Source organism: Scleropages formosus, chromosome 24 (assembly GCF_900964775.1).
Source record: "Scleropages formosus chromosome 24, fSclFor1.1, whole genome shotgun sequence".
NCBI classification, from domain to species: Eukaryota; Metazoa; Chordata; class Actinopteri; order Osteoglossiformes; family Osteoglossidae; genus Scleropages; species Scleropages formosus.
The window spans coordinates 11491012-11516271 of NC_041829.1; the positions used below are offsets into that span (position 1 = coordinate 11491012).

Here is a 25260-nt window from a genome sequence, read left to right on the forward strand (position 1 = left end):
GGAAGGTCCAACGACAATGTAGACACACCAGCTTCAGCTTTGAAAGGTCTTGGGATCTTGACTATCGGAATTGGAACGAGAAACTCAGACACCAGGGAACTGCAGAAAATATCTCACGATCCAAACTATGCACTTTCAGTGCCTGAATTTTCTGACCTCCCTAACATTCAGCAACAACTTGTGTCCTCCATGAGTACCATACTTGCTAAAGCTACCCCAATAACGCCAACCGTTGTAGGTAAGAATGCAATGTGCGCTGCGAAATTTTCCCTTTGAGAGACCAATGCAGGCTTTAGTGTTGTATGTTGTTTCTTGCACCTTCTCTTATTTGACACATGGAGAGCTGCCACAGCTTTGTTAAATGCACATATTAATGCATTTCTGCTTGTGTGTGCGTGTTTGTTTCTTTGTTTGTTTCTGATGGGCGCGAGTCTTTTGCAAAAACGAGCTGCTTGTGTGCGCTGCATTTACTTGAAATATTCATTGTAATGGATTTCACCGATTGGCCGTAACGCCAATCGTTATCACTGAGAGCTAAGATCGGTAGACAATGTTTAGGGACAAAACAGTGTCAGAACTGGGAACGAGATTTGTACGGCGACGTTAGTTCAGTCGATAGAGTGGTACTTTCAGAGAACGAGGAAGTGTGTTGCTTTCGTTGACGTCAAGTGTGGAATTTTACATTTGTAAATGCTTCTTTTGTAGTCGAACGGGGTGCTCCCAAGAAAGACGTTGTTTTTCTGCTGGATGGCTCTGACGGCACTAGGAGTGGATTCGCAGCAATGCGAGACTTTGTTCAAAGAATTGTGGAGAAACTCAGCGTGGATGAGGGCAAGGACAGAGTTGCTGTGGTGCAGTACAGCAGAGAGCCGGAAGCTCAGTTCTACTTGAACACACACTCGAGAAGAGAAGCAGTCCGTGATGCCATCAGAACCCTGAGGCACAAGGGAGGAAGACCACTGAACACTGGAGCAGCCCTCCAGTTTGTCAGAGACAACGTGTTTACCGCTTCCTCTGGGAGCAGGCGCGTGGAAGGTGTTCCTCAGATCCTGATTGCGTTGAGCGGGGGAAGGTCCAACGACAATGTAGATACGCCGGCTTCGGCTTTGAGGGACCTCGGGGTCTTGACCTTTGGAATTGGAACGAGAAACTCAGACGCCAGGGAAATGCAGAAAATATCATACGATCCCAGCTATGCGCAGTCTGTGCCTGAGTTCGCTGACCTGCCGAGCATCGAGCAACAGCTTGTCTCTTCTGTGGACGTGGTAGTGACCCGCGTCTCACCGGAACCACCGACAGTCATAGGTACGGCCAAGCTGTTTAGTATGCCATGCAGAGTAATAAAGTTTTAAAAGTAGATTTGTTCACTGCCTTAGAGATTTGTGTGTCCTTTTGCCTTTACAGAGGTCGTCTTAAGTTAAACGTTTACTTGTTGAATTGCATTATGTATCTAGAATGTTAACCTAACCGTTTGCCACAGTGATGAGCCCCTTCATGTATGTGAGCGGAGTCAATGTTCCGCTAAAACACTTATTTCAGTGTTCATTCTCTGGGGATCCGCCATTTGCTGTGTTCGCCTTCTTGCAGTTTTTTGGCACAGGAGAAGTTTGCCATTTCCTAGCACTTTCAAAAAACTGTTGCTTGCGATTTTAAAAACATGGCATGTTCATCCTGTTGGCTCAACTTTTAAATGTGTCTAGAAAACTTGTAAAGCTCAGAGCATTTAGCGGTGTGCAATGGATCAAAGCTGATGATTCCTGTGTTTTCGTGTGAATTCTTCGCAGTCGATCGCGGCATTCCCAGGAGGGATGTTGTGTTCCTTCTTGACGGCTCTGACGGCACTAGCAGCGGATTCGCAGCAGTGCGAGACTTTGTTCAAAGAATTGTGGAGAAACTCAGTGTGGATGAGGGCAAGGACAGAGTTGCTGTGGTGCAGTACAGCAGGGAGCCGGAGGCTCAGTTCTACTTGAACACACACTCACGAAAAGATGAAGCCCTTGATGACATCAGAACTCTGAGGCACAAGGGAGGAAGACCCCTGAACACTGGAGCAGCCCTCCAGTTTGTCAGAGACAACGTGTTTACCGCTTCCTCTGGGAGCAGGCGCCTGGAAGGTGTTCCTCAGATACTGGTTCTGCTGAATGGCGGAAGGTCCAACGACAATGTAGACACACCAGCTTCAGCTTTGAAAGGTCTTGGGATCTTGACTATCGGAATTGGAACGAGAAACTCAGACACCAGGGAACTGCAGAAAATATCTCACGATCCAAACTATGCACTTTCAGTGCCTGAATTTTCTGACCTCCCTAACATTCAGCAACAACTTGTGTCCTCCATGAGTACCATACTTGCTAAAGCTACCCCAATAACGCCAACCGTTGTAGGTAAGAATGCAATGTGCGCTGCGAAATTTTCCCTTTGAGAGACCAATGCAGGCTTTAGTGTTGTATGTTGTTTCTTGCACCTTCTCTTATTTGACACATGGAGAGCTGCCACAGCTTTGTTAAATGCACATATTAATGCATTTATGCTTGTGTGTGCGTGTTTGTTTCTTTGTTTGTTTCTGATGGGCGCGAGTCTTTTGCAAAAACGAGCTGCTTGTGTGCGCTGCATTTACTTGAAATATTCATTGTAATGGATTTCACCGATTGGCCGTAACGCCAATCGTTATCACTGAGAGCTAAGATCGGTAGACAATGTTTAGGGACAAAACAGTGTCAGAACTGGGAACGAGATTTGTACGGCGACGTTAGTTCAGTCGATAGAGTGGTACTTTCAGAGAACGAGGAAGTGTGTTGCTTTCGTTGACGTCAAGTGTGGAATTTTACATTTGTAAATGCTTCTTTTGTAGTCGAACGGGGTGCTCCCAAGAAAGACGTTGTTTTTCTGCTGGATGGCTCTGACGGCACTAGGAGTGGATTCGCAGCAATGCGAGACTTTGTTCAAAGAATTGTGGAGAAACTCAGCGTGGATGAGGGCAAGGACAGAGTTGCTGTGGTGCAGTACAGCAGAGAGCCGGAAGCTCAGTTCTACTTGAACACACACTCGAGAAGAGAAGCAGTCCGTGATGCCATCAGAACCCTGAGGCACAAGGGAGGAAGACCACTGAACACTGGAGCAGCCCTCCAGTTTGTCAGAGACAACGTGTTTACCGCTTCCTCTGGGAGCAGGCGCGTGGAAGGTGTTCCTCAGATCCTGATTGCGTTGAGCGGGGGAAGGTCCAACGACAATGTAGATACGCCGGCTTCGGCTTTGAGGGACCTCGGGGTCTTGACCTTTGGAATTGGAACGAGAAACTCAGACGCCAGGGAAATGCAGAAAATATCATACGATCCCAGCTATGCGCAGTCTGTGCCTGAGTTCGCTGACCTGCCGAGCATCGAGCAACAGCTTGTCTCTTCTGTGGACGTGGTAGTGACCCGCGTCTCACCGGAACCACCGACAGTCATAGGTACGGCCAAGCTGTTTAGTATGCCATGCAGAGTAATAAAGTTTTAAAAGTAGATTTGTTCACTGCCTTAGAGATTTGTGTGTCCTTTTGCCTTTACAGAGGTCGTCTTAAGTTAAACGTTTACTTGTTGAATTGCATTATGTATCTAGAATGTTAACCTAACCGTTTGCCACAGTGATGAGCCCCTTCATGTATGTGAGCGGAGTCAATGTTCCGCTAAAACACTTATTTCAGTGTTCATTCTCTGGGGATCCGCCATTTGCTGTGTTCGCCTTCTTGCAGTTTTTTGGCACAGGAGAAGTTTGCCATTTCCTAGCACTTTCAAAAAACTGTTGCTTGCGATTTTAAAAACATGGCATGTTCATCCTGTTGGCTCAACTTTTAAATGTGTCTAGAAAACTTGTAAAGCTCAGAGCATTTAGCGGTGTGCAATGGATCAAAGCTGATGATTCCTGTGTTTTCGTGTGAATTCTTCGCAGTCGATCGCGGCATTCCCAGGAGGGATGTTGTGTTCCTTCTTGACGGCTCTGACGGCACTAGCAGCGGATTCGCAGCAGTGCGAGACTTTGTTCAAAGAATTGTGGAGAAACTCAGTGTGGATGAGGGCAAGGACAGAGTTGCTGTGGTGCAGTACAGCAGGGAGCCGGAGGCTCAGTTCTACTTGAACACACACTCACGAAAAGATGAAGCCCTTGATGACATCAGAACTCTGAGGCACAAGGGAGGAAGACCCCTGAACACTGGAGCAGCCCTCCAGTTTGTCAGAGACAACGTGTTTACCGCTTCCTCTGGGAGCAGGCGCCTGGAAGGTGTTCCTCAGATACTGGTTCTGCTGAATGGCGGAAGGTCCAACGACAATGTAGACACACCAGCTTCAGCTTTGAAAGGTCTTGGGATCTTGACTATCGGAATTGGAACGAGAAACTCAGACACCAGGGAACTGCAGAAAATATCTCACGATCCAAACTATGCACTTTCAGTGCCTGAATTTTCTGACCTCCCTAACATTCAGCAACAACTTGTGTCCTCCATGAGTACCATACTTGCTAAAGCTACCCCAATAACGCCAACCGTTGTAGGTAAGAATGCAATGTGCGCTGCGAAATTTTCCCTTTGAGAGACCAATGCAGGCTTTAGTGTTGTATGTTGTTTCTTGCACCTTCTCTTATTTGACACATGGAGAGCTGCCACAGCTTTGTTAAATGCACATATTAATGCATTTATGCTTGTGTGTGCGTGTTTGTTTCTTTGTTTGTTTCTGATGGGCGCGAGTCTTTTGCAAAAACGAGCTGCTTGTGTGCGCTGCATTTACTTGAAATATTCATTGTAATGGATTTCACCGATTGGCCGTAACGCCAATCGTTATCACTGAGAGCTAAGATCGGTAGACAATGTTTAGGGACAAAACAGTGTCAGAACTGGGAACGAGATTTGTACGGCGACGTTAGTTCAGTCGATAGAGTGGTACTTTCAGAGAACGAGGAAGTGTGTTGCTTTCGTTGACGTCAAGTGTGGAATTTTACATTTCTAAATGCTTCTTTTGTAGTCGAACGGGGTGCTCCCAAGAAAGACGTTGTTTTTCTGCTGGATGGCTCTGACGGCACTAGGAGTGGATTCGCAGCAATGCGAGACTTTGTTCAAAGAATTGTGGAGAAACTCAGCGTGGATGAGGGCAAGGACAGAGTTGCTGTGGTGCAGTACAGCAGAGAGCCGGAAGCTCAGTTCTACTTGAACACACACTCGAGAAGAGAAGCAGTCCGTGATGCCATCAGAACCCTGAGGCACAAGGGAGGAAGACCACTGAACACTGGAGCAGCCCTCCAGTTTGTCAGAGACAACGTGTTTACCGCTTCCTCTGGGAGCAGGCGCGTGGAAGGTGTTCCTCAGATCCTGATTGCGTTGAGCGGGGGAAGGTCCAACGACAATGTAGATACGCCGGCTTCGGCTTTGAGGGACCTCGGGGTCTTGACCTTTGGAATTGGAACGAGAAACTCAGACGCCAGGGAAATGCAGAAAATATCATACGATCCCAGCTATGCGCAGTCTGTGCCTGAGTTCGCTGACCTGCCGAGCATCGAGCAACAGCTTGTCTCTTCTGTGGACGTGGTAGTGACCCGCGTCTCACCGGAACCACCGACAGTCATAGGTACGGCCAAGCTGTTTAGTATGCCATGCAGAGTAATAAAGTTTTAAAAGTAGATTTGTTCACTGCCTTAGAGATTTGTGTGTCCTTTTGCCTTTACAGAGGTCGTCTTAAGTTAAACGTTTACTTGTTGAATTGCATTATGTATCTAGAATGTTAACCTAACCGTTTGCCACAGTGATGAGCCCCTTCATGTATGTGAGCGGAGTCAATGTTCCGCTAAAACACTTATTTCAGTGTTCATTCTCTGGGGATCCGCCATTTGCTGTGTTCGCCTTCTTGCAGTTTTTTGGCACAGGAGAAGTTTGCCATTTCCTAGCACTTTCAAAAAACTGTTGCTTGCGATTTTAAAAACATGGCATGTTCATCCTGTTGGCTCAACTTTTAAATGTGTCTAGAAAACTTGTAAAGCTCAGAGCATTTAGCGGTGTGCAATGGATCAAAGCTGATGATTCCTGTGTTTTCGTGTGAATTCTTCGCAGTCGATCGCGGCATTCCCAGAAGGGATGTTGTGTTCCTTCTTGACGGCTCTGACGGCACTAGCAGCGGATTCCCAGCAATGCGAGACTTTGCTCAAAGAATTGTGGAGAAACTCAACGTGGATGAGGGCAATGACAGAGTTGCTGTGGTGCAGTACAGCAGGGAGCCGGAGGCTCAGTTCTACTTGAACACACACTCACGAAAAGATGAAGCCCTTGATGACATCAGAACTCTGAGGCACAAGGGAGGAAGACCACTGAACACTGGAGCAGCCCTCCAGTTTGTCAGAGACAACGTGTTTACCGCTTCCTCTGGGAGCAGGCGCCTGGAAGGTGTTCCTCAGATACTGGTTCTGCTGAATGGCGGAAGGTCCAACGACAATGTAGACACACCAGCTTCAGCTTTGAAAGGTCTTGGGATCTTGACTATCGGAATTGGAACGAGAAACTCAGACACCAGGGAACTGCAGAAAATATCTCACGATCCAAACTATGCACTTTCAGTGCCTGAATTTTCTGACCTCCCTAACATTCAGCAACAACTTGTGTCCTCCATGAGTACCATACTTGCTAAAGCTACCCCAATAACGCCAACCGTTGTAGGTAAGAATGCAATGTGCGCTGCGAAATTTTCCCTTTGAGAGACCAATGCAGGCTTTAGTGTTGTATGTTGTTTCTTGCACCTTCTCTTATTTGACACATGGAGAGCTGCCACAGCTTTGTTAAATGCACATATTAATGCATTTATGCTTGTGTGTGCGTGTTTGTTTCTTTGTTTGTTTCTGATGGGCGCGAGTCTTTTGCAAAAACGAGCTGCTTGTGTGCGCTGCATTTACTTGAAATATTCATTGTAATGGATTTCACCGATTGGCCGTAACGCCAATCGTTATCACTGAGAGCTAAGATCGGTAGACAATGTTTAGGGACAAAACAGTGTCAGAACTGGGAACGAGATTTGTACGGCGACGTTAGTTCAGTCGATAGAGTGGTACTTTCAGAGAACGAGGAAGTGTGTTGCTTTCGTTGACGTCAAGTGTGGAATTTTACATTTCTAAATGCTTCTTTTGTAGTCGAACGGGGTGCTCCCAAGAAAGACGTTGTTTTTCTGCTGGATGGCTCTGACGGCACTAGGAGTGGATTCGCAGCAATGCGAGACTTTGTTCAAAGAATTGTGGAGAAACTCAGCGTGGATGAGGGCAAGGACAGAGTTGCTGTGGTGCAGTACAGCAGAGAGCCGGAAGCTCAGTTCTACTTGAACACACACTCGAGAAGAGAAGCAGTCCGTGATGCCATCAGAACCCTGAGGCACAAGGGAGGAAGACCACTGAACACTGGAGCAGCCCTCCAGTTTGTCAGAGACAACGTGTTTACCGCTTCCTCTGGGAGCAGGCGCGTGGAAGGTGTTCCTCAGATCCTGATTGCGTTGAGCGGGGGAAGGTCCAACGACAATGTAGATACGCCGGCTTCGGCTTTGAGGGACCTCGGGGTCTTGACCTTTGGAATTGGAACGAGAAACTCAGACGCCAGGGAAATGCAGAAAATATCATACGATCCCAGCTATGCGCAGTCTGTGCCTGAGTTCGCTGACCTGCCGAGCATCGAGCAACAGCTTGTCTCTTCTGTGGACGTGGTAGTGACCCGCGTCTCACCGGAACCACCGACAGTCATAGGTACGGCCAAGCTGTTTAGTATGCCATGCAGAGTAATAAAGTTTTAAAAGTAGATTTGTTCACTGCCTTAGAGATTTGTGTGTCCTTTTGCCTTTACAGAGGTCGTCTTAAGTTAAACGTTTACTTGTTGAATTGCATTATGTATCTAGAATGTTAACCTAACCGTTTGCCACAGTGATGAGCCCCTTCATGTATGTGAGCGGAGTCAATGTTCCGCTAAAACACTTATTTCAGTGTTCATTCTCTGGGGATCCGCCATTTGCTGTGTTCGCCTTCTTGCAGTTTTTTGGCACAGGAGAAGTTTGCCATTTCCTAGCACTTTCAAAAAACTGTTGCTTGCGATTTTAAAAACATGGCATGTTCATCCTGTTGGCTCAACTTTTAAATGTGTCTAGAAAACTTGTAAAGCTCAGAGCATTTAGCGGTGTGCAATGGATCAAAGCTGATGATTCCTGTGTTTTCGTGTGAATTCTTCGCAGTCGATCGCGGCATTCCCAGGAGGGATGTTGTGTTCCTTCTTGACGGCTCTGACGGCACTAGCAGCGGATTCGCAGCAATGCGAGACTTTGTTCAAAGAATTGTGGAGAAACTCAGTGTGGATGAGGGCAAGGACAGAGTTGCTGTGGTGCAGTACAGCAGGGAGCCGGAGGCTCAGTTCTACTTGAACACACACTCACGAAAAGATGAAGCCCTTGATGACATCAGAACTCTGAGGCACAAGGGAGGAAGACCCCTGAACACTGGAGCAGCCCTCCAGTTTGTCAGAGACAACGTGTTTACCGCTTCCTCTGGGAGCAGGCGCCTGGAAGGTGTTCCTCAGATACTGGTTCTGCTGAATGGCGGAAGGTCCAACGACAATGTAGACACACCAGCTTCAGCTTTGAAAGGTCTTGGGATCTTGACTATCGGAATTGGAACGAGAAACTCAGACACCAGGGAACTGCAGAAAATATCTCACGATCCAAACTATGCACTTTCAGTGCCTGAATTTTCTGACCTCCCTAACATTCAGCAACAACTTGTGTCCTCCATGAGTACCATACTTGCTAAAGCTACCCCAATAACGCCAACCGTTGTAGGTAAGAATGCAATGTGCGCTGCGAAATTTTCCCTTTGAGAGACCAATGCAGGCTTTAGTGTTGTATGTTGTTTCTTGCACCTTCTCTTATTTGACACATGGAGAGCTGCCACAGCTTTGTTAAATGCACATATTAATGCATTTATGCTTGTGTGTGCGTGTTTGTTTCTTTGTTTGTTTCTGATGGGCGCGAGTCTTTTGCAAAAACGAGCTGCTTGTGTGCGCTGCATTTACTTGAAATATTCATTGTAATGGATTTCACCGATTGGCCGTAACGCCAATCGTTATCACTGAGAGCTAAGATCGGTAGACAATGTTTAGGGACAAAACAGTGTCAGAACTGGGAACGAGATTTGTACGGCGACGTTAGTTCAGTCGATAGAGTGGTACTTTCAGAGAACGAGGAAGTGTGTTGCTTTCGTTGACGTCAAGTGTGGAATTTTACATTTGTAAATGCTTCTTTTGTAGTCGAACGGGGTGCTCCCAAGAAAGACGTTGTTTTTCTGCTGGATGGCTCTGACGGCACTAGGAGTGGATTCGCAGCAATGCGAGACTTTGTTCAAAGAATTGTGGAGAAACTCAGCGTGGATGAGGGCAAGGACAGAGTTGCTGTGGTGCAGTACAGCAGAGAGCCGGAAGCTCAGTTCTACTTGAACACACACTCGAGAAGAGAAGCAGTCCGTGATGCCATCAGAACCCTGAGGCACAAGGGAGGAAGACCACTGAACACTGGAGCAGCCCTCCAGTTTGTCAGAGACAACGTGTTTACCGCTTCCTCTGGGAGCAGGCGCGTGGAAGGTGTTCCTCAGATCCTGATTGCGTTGAGCGGGGGAAGGTCCAACGACAATGTAGATACGCCGGCTTCGGCTTTGAGGGACCTCGGGGTCTTGACCTTTGGAATTGGAACGAGAAACTCAGACGCCAGGGAAATGCAGAAAATATCATACGATCCCAGCTATGCGCAGTCTGTGCCTGAGTTCGCTGACCTGCCGAGCATCGAGCAACAGCTTGTCTCTTCTGTGGACGTGGTAGTGACCCGCGTCTCACCGGAACCACCGACAGTCATAGGTACGGCCAAGCTGTTTAGTATGCCATGCAGAGTAATAAAGTTTTAAAAGTAGATTTGTTCACTGCCTTAGAGATTTGTGTGTCCTTTTGCCTTTACAGAGGTCGTCTTAAGTTAAACGTTTACTTGTTGAATTGCATTATGTATCTAGAATGTTAACCTAACCGTTTGCCACAGTGATGAGCCCCTTCATGTATGTGAGCGGAGTCAATGTTCCGCTAAAACACTTATTTCAGTGTTCATTCTCTGGGGATCCGCCATTTGCTGTGTTCGCCTTCTTGCAGTTTTTTGGCACAGGAGAAGTTTGCCATTTCCTAGCACTTTCAAAAAACTGTTGCTTGCGATTTTAAAAACATGGCATGTTCATCCTGTTGGCTCAACTTTTAAATGTGTCTAGAAAACTTGTAAAGCTCAGAGCATTTAGCGGTGTGCAATGGATCAAAGCTGATGATTCCTGTGTTTTCGTGTGAATTCTTCGCAGTCGATCGCGGCATTCCCAGGAGGGATGTTGTGTTCCTTCTTGACGGCTCTGACGGCACTAGCAGCGGATTCGCAGCAGTGCGAGACTTTGTTCAAAGAATTGTGGAGAAACTCAGTGTGGATGAGGGCAAGGACAGAGTTGCTGTGGTGCAGTACAGCAGGGAGCCGGAGGCTCAGTTCTACTTGAACACACACTCACGAAAAGATGAAGCCCTTGATGACATCAGAACTCTGAGGCACAAGGGAGGAAGACCCCTGAACACTGGAGCAGCCCTCCAGTTTGTCAGAGACAACGTGTTTACCGCTTCCTCTGGGAGCAGGCGCCTGGAAGGTGTTCCTCAGATACTGGTTCTGCTGAATGGCGGAAGGTCCAACGACAATGTAGACACACCAGCTTCAGCTTTGAAAGGTCTTGGGATCTTGACTATCGGAATTGGAACGAGAAACTCAGACACCAGGGAACTGCAGAAAATATCTCACGATCCAAACTATGCACTTTCAGTGCCTGAATTTTCTGACCTCCCTAACATTCAGCAACAACTTGTGTCCTCCATGAGTACCATACTTGCTAAAGCTACCCCAATAACGCCAACCGTTGTAGGTAAGAATGCAATGTGCGCTGCGAAATTTTCCCTTTGAGAGACCAATGCAGGCTTTAGTGTTGTATGTTGTTTCTTGCACCTTCTCTTATTTGACACATGGAGAGCTGCCACAGCTTTGTTAAATGCACATATTAATGCATTTCTGCTTTTCTGTGCGTGTTTGTTTCTTTGTTTGTTTCTGATGGGCGCGAGTCTTTTGCAAAAACGAGCTGCTTGTGTGCGCTGCATTTACTTGAAATATTCATTGTAATGGATTTCACCGATTGGCCGTAACGCCAATCGTTATCACTGAGAGCTAAGATCGGTAGACAATGTTTAGGGACAAAACAGTGTCAGAACTGGGAACGAGATTTGTACGGCGACGTTAGTTCAGTCGATAGAGTGGTACTTTCAGAGAACGAGGAAGTGTGTTGCTTTCGTTGACGTCAAGTGTGGAATTTTACATTTGTAAATGCTTCTTTTGTAGTCGAACGGGGTGCTCCCAAGAAAGACGTTGTTTTTCTGCTGGATGGCTCTGACGGCACTAGGAGTGGATTCGCAGCAATGCGAGACTTTGTTCAAAGAATTGTGGAGAAACTCAGCGTGGATGAGGGCAAGGACAGAGTTGCTGTGGTGCAGTACAGCAGAGAGCCGGAAGCTCAGTTCTACTTGAACACACACTCGAGAAGAGAAGCAGTCCGTGATGCCATCAGAACCCTGAGGCACAAGGGAGGAAGACCACTGAACACTGGAGCAGCCCTCCAGTTTGTCAGAGACAACGTGTTTACCGCTTCCTCTGGGAGCAGGCGCGTGGAAGGTGTTCCTCAGATCCTGATTGCGTTGAGCGGGGGAAGGTCCAACGACAATGTAGATACGCCGGCTTTGGCTTTGAGGGACCTCGGGGTCTTGACCTTTGGAATTGGAACGAGAAACTCAGACGCCAGGGAAATGCAGAAAATATCATACGATCCCAGCTATGCGCAGTCTGTGCCTGAGTTCGCTGACCTGCCGAGCATCGAGCAACAGCTTGTCTCTTCTGTGGACGTGGTAGTGACCCGCGTCTCACCGGAACCACCGACAGTCATAGGTACGGCCAAGCTGTTTAGTATGCCATGCAGAGTAATAAAGTTTTAAAAGTAGATTTGTTCACTGCCTTAGAGATTTGTGTGTCCTTTTGCCTTTACAGAGGTCGTCTTAAGTTAAACGTTTACTTGTTGAATTGCATTATGTATCTAGAATGTTAACCTAACCGTTTGCCACAGTGATGAGCCCCTTCATGTATGTGAGCGGAGTCAATGTTCCGCTAAAACACTTATTTCAGTGTTCATTCTCTGGGGATCCGCCATTTGCTGTGTTCGCCTTCTTGCAGTTTTTTGGCACAGGAGAAGTTTGCCATTTCCTAGCACTTTCAAAAAACTGTTGCTTGCGATTTTAAAAACATGGCATGTTCATCCTGTTGGCTCAACTTTTAAATGTGTCTAGAAAACTTGTAAAGCTCAGAGCATTTAGCGGTGTGCAATGGATCAAAGCTGATGATTCCTGTGTTTTCGTGTGAATTCTTCGCAGTCGATCGCGGCATTCCCAGGAGGGATGTTGTGTTCCTTCTTGACGGCTCTGACGGCACTAGCAGCGGATTCGCAGCAGTGCGAGACTTTGTTCAAAGAATTGTGGAGAAACTCAGTGTGGATGAGGGCAAGGACAGAGTTGCTGTGGTGCAGTACAGCAGGGAGCCGGAGGCTCAGTTCTACTTGAACACACACTCACGAAAAGATGAAGCCCTTGATGACATCAGAACTCTGAGGCACAAGGGAGGAAGACCCCTGAACACTGGAGCAGCCCTCCAGTTTGTCAGAGACAACGTGTTTACCGCTTCCTCTGGGAGCAGGCGCCTGGAAGGTGTTCCTCAGATACTGGTTCTGCTGAATGGCGGAAGGTCCAACGACAATGTAGACACACCAGCTTCAGCTTTGAAAGGTCTTGGGATCTTGACTATCGGAATTGGAACGAGAAACTCAGACACCAGGGAACTGCAGAAAATATCTCACGATCCAAACTATGCACTTTCAGTGCCTGAATTTTCTGACCTCCCTAACATTCAGCAACAACTTGTGTCCTCCATGAGTACCATACTTGCTAAAGCTACCCCAATAACGCCAACCGTTGTAGGTAAGAATGCAATGTGCGCTGCGAAATTTTCCCTTTGAGAGACCAATGCAGGCTTTAGTGTTGTATGTTGTTTCTTGCACCTTCTCTTATTTGACACATGGAGAGCTGCCACAGCTTTGTTAAATGCACATATTAATGCATTTCTGCTTTTCTGTGCGTGTTTGTTTCTTTGTTTGTTTCTGATGGGCGCGAGTCTTTTGCAAAAACGAGCTGCTTGTGTGCGCTGCATTTACTTGAAATATTCATTGTAATGGATTTCACCGATTGGCCGTAACGCCAATCGTTATCACTGAGAGCTAAGATCGGTAGACAATGTTTAGGGACAAAACAGTGTCAGAACTGGGAACGAGATTTGTACGGCGACGTTAGTTCAGTCGATAGAGTGGTACTTTCAGAGAACGAGGAAGTGTGTTGCTTTCGTTGACGTCAAGTGTGGAATTTTACATTTGTAAATGCTTCTTTTGTAGTCGAACGGGGTGCTCCCAAGAAAGACGTTGTTTTTCTGCTGGATGGCTCTGACGGCACTAGGAGTGGATTCGCAGCAATGCGAGACTTTGTTCAAAGAATTGTGGAGAAACTCAGCGTGGATGAGGGCAAGGACAGAGTTGCTGTGGTGCAGTACAGCAGAGAGCCGGAAGCTCAGTTCTACTTGAACACACACTCGAGAAGAGAAGCAGTCCGTGATGCCATCAGAACCCTGAGGCACAAGGGAGGAAGACAACTGAACACTGGAGCAGCCCTCCAGTTTGTCAGAGACAACGTGTTTACCGCTTCCTCTGGGAGCAGGCGCGTGGAAGGTGTTCCTCAGATCCTGATTGCGTTGAGCGGGGGAAGGTCCAACGACAATGTAGATACGCCGGCTTTGGCTTTGAGGGACCTCGGGGTCTTGACCTTTGGAATTGGAACGAGAAACTCAGACGCCAGGGAAATGCAGAAAATATCATACGATCCCAGCTATGCGCAGTCTGTGCCTGAGTTCGCTGACCTGCCGAGCATCGAGCAACAGCTTGTCTCTTCTGTGGACGTGGTAGTGACCCGCGTCTCACCGGAACCACCGACAGTCATAGGTACGGCCAAGCTGTTTAGTATGCCATGCAGAGTAATAAAGTTTTAAAAGTAGATTTGTTCACTGCCTTAGAGATTTGTGTGTCCTTTTGCCTTTACAGAGGTCGTCTTAAGTTAAACGTTTACTTGTTGAATTGCATTATGTATCTAGAATGTTAACCTAACCGTTTGCCACAGTGATGAGCCCCTTCATGTATGTGAGCGGAGTCAATGTTCCGCTAAAACACTTATTTCAGTGTTCATTCTCTGGGGATCCGCCATTTGCTGTGTTCGCCTTCTTGCAGTTTTTTGGCACAGGAGAAGTTTGCCATTTCCTAGCACTTTCAAAAAACTGTTGCTTGCGATTTTAAAAACATGGCATGTTCATCCTGTTGGCTCAACTTTTAAATGTGTCTAGAAAACTTGTAAAGCTCAGAGCATTTAGCGGTGTGCAATGGATCAAAGCTGATGATTCCTGTGTTTTCGTGTGAATTCTTCGCAGTCGATCGCGGCATTCCCAGGAGGGATGTTGTGTTCCTTCTTGACGGCTCTGACGGCACTAGCAGCGGATTCGCAGCAGTGCGAGACTTTGTTCAAAGAATTGTGGAGAAACTCAGTGTGGATGAGGGCAAGGACAGAGTTGCTGTGGTGCAGTACAGCAGGGAGCCGGAGGCTCAGTTCTACTTGAACACACACTCACGAAAAGATGAAGCCCTTGATGACATCAGAACTCTGAGGCACAAGGGAGGAAGACCCCTGAACACTGGAGCAGCCCTCCAGTTTGTCAGAGACAACGTGTTTACCGCTTCCTCTGGGAGCAGGCGCCTGGAAGGTGTTCCTCAGATACTGGTTCTGCTGAATGGCGGAAGGTCCAACGACAATGTAGACACACCAGCTTCAGCTTTGAAAGGTCTTGGGATCTTGACTATCGGAATTGGAACGAGAAACTCAGACACCAGGGAACTGCAGAAAATATCTCACGATCCAAACTATGCACTTTCAGTGCCTGAATTTTCTGACCTCCCTAACATTCAGCAACAACTTGTGTCCTCCATGAGTACCATACTTGCTAAAGCTACCCCAATAACGCCAACCGTTGTAGGTAAGAATGCAATGTGCGCTGCGAAATTTTCCCTTTGAGAGACCAATGCAGGCTTTAGTGTTGTATGTTGTTTCTTGCACCTTCTCTTATTTGACACATGGAGAGCTGCCACAGCTTTGTTAAATGCACATATTAATGCATTTATGCTTGTGTGTGCGTGTTTGTTTCTTTGTTTGTTTCTGATGGGCGCGAGTCTTTTGCAAAAACGAGCTGCTTGTGTGCGCTGCATTTACTTGAAATATTCATTGTAATGGATTTCACCGATTGGCCGTAACGCCAATCGTTATCACTGAGAGCTAAGATCGGTAGACAATGTTTAGGGACAAAACAGTGTCAGAACTGGGAACGAGATTTGTACGGCGACGTTAGTTCAGTCGATAGAGTGGTACTTTCAGAGAACGAGGAAGTGTGTTGCTTTCGTTGACGTCAAGTGTGGAATTTTACATTTGTAAATGCTTCTTTTGTAGTCGAACGGGGTGCTCCCAAGAAAGACGTTGTTTTTCTGCTGGATGGCTCTGACGGCACTAGGAGTGGATTCGCAGCAATGCGAGACTTTGTTCAAAGAATTGTGGAGAAACTCAGCGTGGATGAGGGCAAGGACAGAGTTGCTGTGGTGCAGTACAGCAGAGAGCCGGAAGCTCAGTTCTACTTGAACACACACTCGAGAAGAGAAGCAGTCCGTGATGCCATCAGAACCCTGAGGCACAAGGGAGGAAGACCACTGAACACTGGAGCAGCCCTCCAGTTTGTCAGAGACAACGTGTTTACCGCTTCCTCTGGGAGCAGGCGCGTGGAAGGTGTTCCTCAGATCCTGATTGCGTTGAGCGGGGGAAGGTCCAACGACAATGTAGATACGCCGGCTTCGGCTTTGAGGGACCTCGGGGTCTTGACCTTTGGAATTGGAACGAGAAACTCAGACGCCAGGGAAATGCAGAAAATATCATACGATCCCAGCTATGCGCAGTCTGTGCCTGAGTTCGCTGACCTGCCGAGCATCGAGCAACAGCTTGTCTCTTCTGTGGACGTGGTAGTGACCCGCGTCTCACCGGAACCACCGACAGTCATAGGTACGGCCAAGCTGTTTAGTATGCCATGCAGAGTAATAAAGTTTTAAAAGTAGATTTGTTCACTGCCTTAGAGATTTGTGTGTCCTTTTGCCTTTACAGAGGTCGTCTTAAGTTAAACGTTTACTTGTTGAATTGCATTATGTATCTAGAATGTTAACCTAACCGTTTGCCACAGTGATGAGCCCCTTCATGTATGTGAGCGGAGTCAATGTTCCGCTAAAACACTTATTTCAGTGTTCATTCTCTGGGGATCCGCCATTTGCTGTGTTCGCCTTCTTGCAGTTTTTTGGCACAGGAGAAGTTTGCCATTTCCTAGCACTTTCAAAAAACTGTTGCTTGCGATTTTAAAAACATGGCATGTTCATCCTGTTGGCTCAACTTTTAAATGTGTCTAGAAAACTTGTAAAGCTCAGAGCATTTAGCGGTGTGCAATGGATCAAAGCTGATGATTCCTGTGTTTTCGTGTGAATTCTTCGCAGTCGATCGCGGCATTCCCAGGAGGGATGTTGTGTTCCTTCTTGACGGCTCTGACGGCACTAGCAGCGGATTCGCAGCAGTGCGAGACTTTGTTCAAAGAATTGTGGAGAAACTCAGTGTGGATGAGGGCAAGGACAGAGTTGCTGTGGTGCAGTACAGCAGGGAGCCGGAGGCTCAGTTCTACTTGAACACACACTCACGAAAAGATGAAGCCCTTGATGACATCAGAACTCTGAGGCACAAGGGAGGAAGACCCCTGAACACTGGAGCAGCCCTCCAGTTTGTCAGAGACAACGTGTTTACCGCTTCCTCTGGGAGCAGGCGCCTGGAAGGTGTTCCTCAGATACTGGTTCTGCTGAATGGCGGAAGGTCCAACGACAATGTAGACACACCAGCTTCAGCTTTGAAAGGTCTTGGGATCTTGACTATCGGAATTGGAACGAGAAACTCAGACACCAGGGAACTGCAGAAAATATCTCACGATCCAAACTATGCACTTTCAGTGCCTGAATTTTCTGACCTCCCTAACATTCAGCAACAACTTGTGTCCTCCATGAGTACCATACTTGCTAAAGCTACCCCAATAACGCCAACCGTTGTAGGTAAGAATGCAATGTGCGCTGCGAAATTTTCCCTTTGAGAGACCAATGCAGGCTTTAGTGTTGTATGTTGTTTCTTGCACCTTCTCTTATTTGACACATGGAGAGCTGCCACAGCTTTGTTAAATGCACATATTAATGCATTTATGCTTGTGTGTGCGTGTTTGTTTCTTTGTTTGTTTCTGATGGGCGCGAGTCTTTTGCAAAAACGAGCTGCTTGTGTGCGCTGCATTTACTTGAAATATTCATTGTAATGGATTTCACCGATTGGCCGTAACGCCAATCGTTATCACTGAGAGCTAAGATCGGTAGACAATGTTTAGGGACAAAACAGTGTCAGAACTGGGAACGAGATTTGTACGGCGACGTTAGTTCAGTCGATAGAGTGGTACTTTCAGAGAACGAGGAAGTGTGTTGCTTTCGTTGACGTCAAGTGTGGAATTTTACATTTGTAAATGCTTCTTTTGTAGTCGAACGGGGTGCTCCCAAGAAAGACGTTGTTTTTCTGCTGGATGGCTCTGACGGCACTAGGAGTGGATTCGCAGCAATGCGAGACTTTGTTCAAAGAATTGTGGAGAAACTCAGCGTGGATGAGGGCAAGGACAGAGTTGCTGTGGTGCAGTACAGCAGAGAGCCGGAAGCTCAGTTCTACTTGAACACACACTCGAGAAGAGAAGCAGTCCGTGATGCCATCAGAACCCTGAGGCACAAGGGAGGAAGACCACTGAACACTGGAGCAGCCCTCCAGTTTGTCAGAGACAACGTGTTTACCGCTTCCTCTGGGAGCAGGCGCGTGGAAGGTGTTCCTCAGATCCTGATTGCGTTGAGCGGGGGAAGGTCCAACGACAATGTAGATACGCCGGCTTCGGCTTTGAGGGACCTCGGGGTCTTGACCTTTGGAATTGGAACGAGAAACTCAGACGCCAGGGAAATGCAGAAAATATCATACGATCCCAGCTATGCGCAGTCTGTGCCTGAGTTCGCTGACCTGCCGAGCATCGAGCAACAGCTTGTCTCTTCTGTGGACGTGGTAGTGACCCGCGTCTCACCGGAACCACCGACAGTCATAGGTACGGCCAAGCTGTTTAGTATGCCATGCAGAGTAATAAAGTTTTAAAAGTAGATTTGTTCACTGCCTTAGAGATTTGTGTGTCCTTTTGCCTTTACAGAGGTCGTCTTAAGTTAAACGTTTACTTGTTGAATTGCATTATGTATCTAGAATGTTAACCTAACCGTTTGCCACAGTGATGAGCCCCTTCATGTATGTGAGCGGAGTCAATGTTCCGCTAAAACACTTATTTCAGTGTTCATTCTCTGGGGATCCGCCATTTGCTGTGTTCGCCTTCTTGCAGTTTTTTGGCACAGGAGAAGTTTGCCATTTCCTAGCACTTTCAAAAAACTGTTGCTTGCGATTTTAAAAACATGGCATGTTCATCCTGTTGGCTCAACTTTTAAATGTGTCTAGAAAACTTGTAAAGCTCAGAGCATTTAGCGGTGTGCAATGGATCAAAGCTGATGATTCCTGTGTTTTCGTGTGAATTCTTCGCAGTCGATCGCGGCATTCCCAGGAGGGATGTTGTGTTCCTTCTTGACGGCTCTGACGGCACTAGCAGCGGATTCTCTGAAATATTCATTGCAATGGATTTCACTGATTGGCCATCACACAAATAGTTATCGTTAAGAACTGATTTCACTGGGCAGTGTTTAGTCAGACAAAACTGTCAAAATATCCATGCAGACTTGTATGCTGAGTCACGGATTCAGATACACTTGTGGTTTTCACTGCCGATGGAAGTTTCTTGTTTTTTCATGTTTTTTTAGATTTTCATTTGTGTTTATCTTCATTTGATGTTTAGTCTGTTGTTTTTTCTGTGTCATAGTAATGGTTTTTTGACATTCCTGAAACCCTCTGTGTATCTGCTGGATTTTATTTTTTGTCACATTTTATTTTTTTTTTTATTGGATTTTCTATTTTATATTGTTTCCTAATCATGTCATATTTGGCATTACTGACATCTGTTTGATCGTAATTCAGATAATCTTTCAACATTATTCATTTAATGTTGAAACGTATAAGGGGGGCGCATGGGTTTGGCCGGGTCCTGCTCTCCAGTGGGTCTGGGGTTTGAGTCCCGCTTGGGGTGCCTTCCGATGGACTGGCATCCCGTCCTGGGTGTGTCCCCTCCCCTTCCAGCCTTACGCCCTGTGTTGCCGGTTTAGGCTCTGGCTCCCAGAAACCCGTATGGGACAAGCGGTTTCAGATGATGTGTGTGTCTGTATTTTATGTAATGCACACAGTGTGTTTATCATAAATATATGTTTTTCCTAAGTGTTTTTTGAGTTTACAGTGCTCACAGATTCAGTCTTTTTGAAGTTGTTCTGTTGACATTTCATGACCAGTTAGGATTATAACTATTGTGTTGTTTTGTTTTTTCGCAGATCCCCAAGGTCCAAAGAAAGATATTGTCTTTGTGATCGACACTTCGGATTATGTGGCTGGTGATTTCCCAGTCATTCAAGAATTCATCCGCAGAGTTTTAGAGAGTCTCAACGTTGGAGAAAACAGGATTCGAGTTGGAGTTTTGCAATATAGTGATGATCCTTATGTAGACCTGTATCTGAACTCGCACACAACTAAAGAAGGTGTCTTAAATGCTGTTAAGGGATTGAGGCATAAAGGTGGGAGAAGGCGCAACTTGGGAAAGGCATTAGAATTTGTCAGTCGTAACGTCATAGTCCCTAGTCGTGGCAGCAGAAAAGAAGAAGGAGTCCCCCAGTTTTTGATCGTAATTACAGGTGGAAGTTCCTCCGATGATGTGAAAGCTTCAGCCACTAATTTGAAACAGTCAGGAGTAATACCTTTCAGTATTGGAAGCAGCAGTGTGGACACCCAGGAGCTGCGCACAATCTCCTATGTTGCGGACTTTTCATATTCAGTGACGAATTTAAAAGAGCTATACCCCATCCAGCAGAGGCTCATCTCCTCCCTGACAGAACTCTCTAATGAAGACATTTCCCGAATGCAACCCGAATTTCCTGTGTTAGGTAAGAAAGTGTGCTATTGGTGCAGACAGTTTTCATAAAAAAAAAAAATATATATATATATATACTTAATTTTGATAAAATTCTATTAATAAGCCTGATATAAAAATGTGATATACTGTCTCTAGAATGTAAATTAAATTAAATATGCCCCATTGTGATGTTTATGTCATGCAGAGACTCCACGTGGAGACAAACGAGATGTGGTCTTTCTTGTGGATGGTTCCTCTGCTGTTAGCAGTGAGTTCCCCAGCATCCGAGACATGATTGAAAGAATTGTCAGACAGCTGGATGTGGGCTTGGATAGGGTGAGGATTTCAGTTGTACAATACAGTGATAACCCTAAGGTGGAGTTCCTCCTGAATGAACATTCAACCAAGCAGGAAGTTGTCAATGGGATCAGGAGAATCAGGAATAAGGGAGGAAACATTCTTAACACAGGCCAAGCTTTGAACTGGGTTTCCAGAAATGTCTTTCAGAGGTCTTATGGAAGCAGGATTGAAGATGGAGTCCCTCAGTTTTTGATATTGGTAACAGGAGGAAAATCTTCAGATGATGTCTCTGGTCCTGCAAACCAACTAAAGAGGAATCGAATTGCTCCTTTTGCTATTGGTGCAAGGACTTCCAGTACAGAGGAGCTGAACCTTATCGCTTTAAAACCTGAATTTGCTTACTCCATCAGAGATTTTCAACAGCTCCAAGGGATTGAGCAACAGATGTTGGCAGCAGTTAGGACCATAACCACATCAGATATTTCCGGACATTATGTTCCAGTTGATGGCAGAGGTAAGATGTTGTAACATGAAGGTAGCACCATATTAAAATCAGTATTAAAGGTAGATACCTATACATTGTTTAGAAGCACTGTATATTACAAAAACTGTAGTTACCTACTTTGTGATAATTGTTGTTAATGACTATTTGTGGGTGATTTTCTTGCTCGCTGTCTTTTTTGTTAGTTTCTGCTGATATTGGAAAAAGAGATGTTATTTTCCTTGTGGATGGATCAGACAACGTTGGCTCCACTGGTATTGCACACATTCGAGACTTTGTGCTAAAAGTGCTCCAGCAACTTGATGTTCAACCTGACCAAGTCCGTGTAGGACTAGTACAGTACAGTGACAGACAGAAGACAGAGTTCTCTCTGAACTCTCATAACACCAAGTCTGCTGTGCTGTCTGCAGTCAAGAGACTCCGCAACATAGGAGGCCGCTCCGCAGACTTAGGTGAAGGAATAAAGTATGTCTTACAGAATGAGTTAAAGGAATCTACTGGTGTTAGGCTTACTGAGGCCTCTCAGCACTTGGTAGTGCTCACTGGTGGAAAGTCTCCAAGTGATGTATCATTTTATGGTCCACTACTGAAGGGGTCCAAAGTGAATTGCATAGGAATAGGTAGCAGTGGTGCAGACCCCAGTCAACTTGCTCAGATTGCTACCAGCCCTGCTGATGTTCTTCAGGTACCCTCCTTCCCAAACTTACCTAGCATTCAGGACAGATTCATTGCTAGGCTCAACGGGACATTTATGGAGATCCCTACAGAAACAGAAATAAGTAAGTCTTCCATCTATGTCTTTTTATTATTACTTTAAATAAATAATAATTAGCAAATTAAATCCAGTCTATGCCTATAATTGCTTAAATATCATCAGATGGATTTCTGATTTCTCTATTGGACCGAGTATGACTTCATAAAACTTCAATGGCCAAACTAATACAGTCCTTTATTTAAAAAAAAAAAACATTTTAAAATATTTAAAAGCTGAAAAAAATTATGTTTTCCTAATCAAGATGCCTCTTTTCGGATTTATTTCCTCTTCTCTCAGCTGAAGATCCAATACCTGTGAAAACCGCAGACATCGTATTTTTAGTTGATGGTTCAATGAACTTGGGCAAGAACAATTTCAGAGAAGTCATGGAGTTTATTCTAAACCTCATTGATCTCTTTTTTACCGAGAGAGATAACCTACAGTTTGGACTTGCCCATTATGCAGCAGATGTGACGGATGTTTTTTTCCTCAATACTTATAAGAACAAAGACGATATTATTGATGCTATCACCAGGACTGAATATAAAGGAGGAAGGAGAATCAACACTGGTGCTGCCATTAAACATGTCCAGCAGAATCACTTTGTCAAGGAGAAAGGAAGCAGAAAGGATGAAGGTGTTCCCCAGATTTTGATGATAGTCAAGGGAGGAAGGTCTCAGGATGATGGGAAGTCGGCTGCCTTAGCCCTCAAAACAGCAGGGGTCCGAATTTATGCAATTGGAGTGGGAGACATTGAAGATGAGCTCAACAGCCTTGCTAGTGAGCCAAGCACAGTAGCCAGAGCCAGTACTTTTCAGGAGCTTTCTGAGCTAAATGAACAAATCTTAGAGACACTGGATGATGAAGTGAAAGGTGTTAAAGTGTGCACTGATTCACAAGATGCTTTAAAGGGTAAGGATTTTTGTCAACGTTTCTTTTTTCAAGTGCATTTCAATGAACAGTAGCAGCATTTCTGTCACAACAGATGACCATGTTGTCCAGAGCATGTTCCAACAATTTAATCAGATTGATTCTCCTTCCTCACAGGCTGCAAACTTGAGGTCATAATTGGCTTTGATGTCGATGCACAGAACATATTTGCTGCTCAGAGATCTCTGGAATCGAAGATGGGTGCCATTCTTCAACGTATCATGCAGGTTCCGCCTATTAGCTGTTCTGCTGAACAGTCTCCTTCCATCCTTGTTGGTATGTTGGCTATGGACTCCGCATCTGAGCCTGTTCAGCTTGATTTCACAGACAACCACTCCCAGCTCTTCCAGTTCTTCAGAGACCTGCGAAATCGAGGTCCATATAACCTCAATGCTGGAACCATCAATGCCTACAATTCAATGTTCCAAAACAGAGCCTCAGATGTTGTCAAGGTGAGACAAAGTCAGCATTTTAAATTTTTTTGACATAGAATGTAGTGTGGGGGGCACAGTGGGTTGGTCTGGGTCCTGCTTTCCGGTGGGTCTGGGGTTCAAGTCCCGCTTGGGGTGCCTTGCGATGGACTGGCATCCCGTCCTGGGTGTGTCCCCTCCCCCTCCAGCCTTGCACCCTGAGTTGCCGGGTTAGGCTCTGGTTCCCCGCGACCTCGTATGGGACAAGCGGTTCAGAAATGTGTGTGTGTGTCTGTGTGTGTGTGTGTGTGTGTGTGTGTGTGTGTGTGTGGGATGTAGTCGTGTCACAATTATGAAGTAGGAAAAACTAAGTATCTAAAATATTTTTTCAAATCTTACTTTTGTAGGTTGTGATTCACCTAACGGATGGTCTAGATGAGCAGTATGCAAGGATTAAAGAGCGTGTTGAGGCTCTTCGACTGGCAGGTGATGATATCCATTGAATTTCACTGTTCTCTATTCCAGAAACCAAGACCGAGGAAAACTGCAGCTGAATATTTGTGAACACTGTAGGTTATTCAGACTTGAAAACATTATATGTTTTTTTCAGGTGTGAACAGTTTCATCCTAGTAGGACTTGAGAGAGTCCCGAGATTTGATGAAGCTGTTCTGCTGGAGTTTGGCCGTGGCTTCAGATACACTAGGCCTCTGCGAGTTAATTTGCTTGATGTGGACTATGAAATTGCTGAGGAACTGGTGAGTGGGATCAATGCTCCTTCTCATTGACATAAATGAAAGGAATAATTACTTAAGGACTATGGGATATAGGACTGCTGATGTACCTTATGTACTTCTGTACTTTATTACTAACACTGTTCCCTTTTTTATTAGGACAATGTAGCAGAACGGGAATGCTGTTCTGTTGCATGTAAGTGCACTGGGCAAAGAGGTGATCGAGGAACAGCAGGTCCACCAGGAATAAAGGTTAGATGTTTTATTGTGTCTGTAACATAGTAACTACTACTAATGTATAATAAATTAAAACAGTATAAAAATAAAAAGTTTATAGAATGAAACCTATAGGTATGATCTTCAGACTAGTGCATAGCGGAATAGTCTCTACCTCTGTAATACCAACAACTAAGTGTAGCTATAAATGGATACATAATTTGTGTATGCACTATGTAGCGTAGGATGAACTGTGAGTGAAGATGACTGTTGGCTTTTTGGAATCAGAAGGATTAGAATTTATAGATGCGCTGTGTGAATACAACATTCTGAGCATGCACAAAGTAAAAAAAATGTTATTACATCTATACATTGTATTTTCTTTACTAGGGTGTACCAGGAGGTCAGGGTTACAGAGGACACCCAGGTGATGAAGGAGGACCTGTAAGTTAAAACACTACTGAGGTTATATTCTCTACCTGCTGACTTAAAATGCAATCATTAGCAAAAACATAAATTATTTAGAATAACTGGGCATGATAATGCATGAAAGGGGGCGCGGTGGTGCAGCGGGTTTAGCCTGTCCCTGCTCTCTGGTGGGTCTTGGGTTCGAGTCCCGCTTGGGGTGCCTTGCAGCGGACTGGCATCCCATCCTGGGTCCCCGCCCCCCAGCCTTACGCCCTCTGTTGCCTGGTTAGGCTCTGGTTCACCGCCACCCCGCTGTCCGCTCAGGACAAGCGGTTTCAGTCAATGTGTGTGTGTGTGTGATAATGCATGAAACAGGCACATCATATTGAGAATCTCTTTATTGAACTATACCAGCTTTTTCTTAATAGAGTAAAATGGTGAAACAGGCTAATCGAAGCATGCAAAGAAGCAATATATGAAATTCTCTTATCTCTTTAATAGGGAGAAAGAGGTCCACCCGGTGTGAATGGAACCCAGGGTTTCCAGGGCTGTCCAGGGCCAAGGGGCCCCAAGGTCAGTGCTTTGGAGCAA

At 45.8% G+C, this 25260-nt stretch overlaps 1 protein-coding gene across 2 annotated transcripts in view; it reads left to right on the forward strand.

Moving 5' to 3' along the window:
• Positions 1-25260, forward strand: part of col6a3 (collagen, type VI, alpha 3) — a 120622-nt gene that overhangs the window by 80642 nt on the left and 14720 nt on the right. For both annotated transcript variants that reach the window (XM_029248605.1, XM_029248606.1), the window contains 10 exons: positions 19843-20448; positions 20623-21231; positions 21405-21998; positions 22271-22885; positions 23021-23355; positions 23721-23799; positions 23924-24069; positions 24205-24297; positions 24652-24705; positions 25171-25242. In XM_029248605.1, coding sequence (XP_029104438.1) covers positions 19843-20448; positions 20623-21231; positions 21405-21998; positions 22271-22885; positions 23021-23355; positions 23721-23799; positions 23924-24069; positions 24205-24297; positions 24652-24705; positions 25171-25242 — 3203 coding nt within the window. The remainder of the gene's footprint in view (positions 1-19842; positions 20449-20622; positions 21232-21404; positions 21999-22270; positions 22886-23020; positions 23356-23720; positions 23800-23923; positions 24070-24204; positions 24298-24651; positions 24706-25170; positions 25243-25260) is intronic.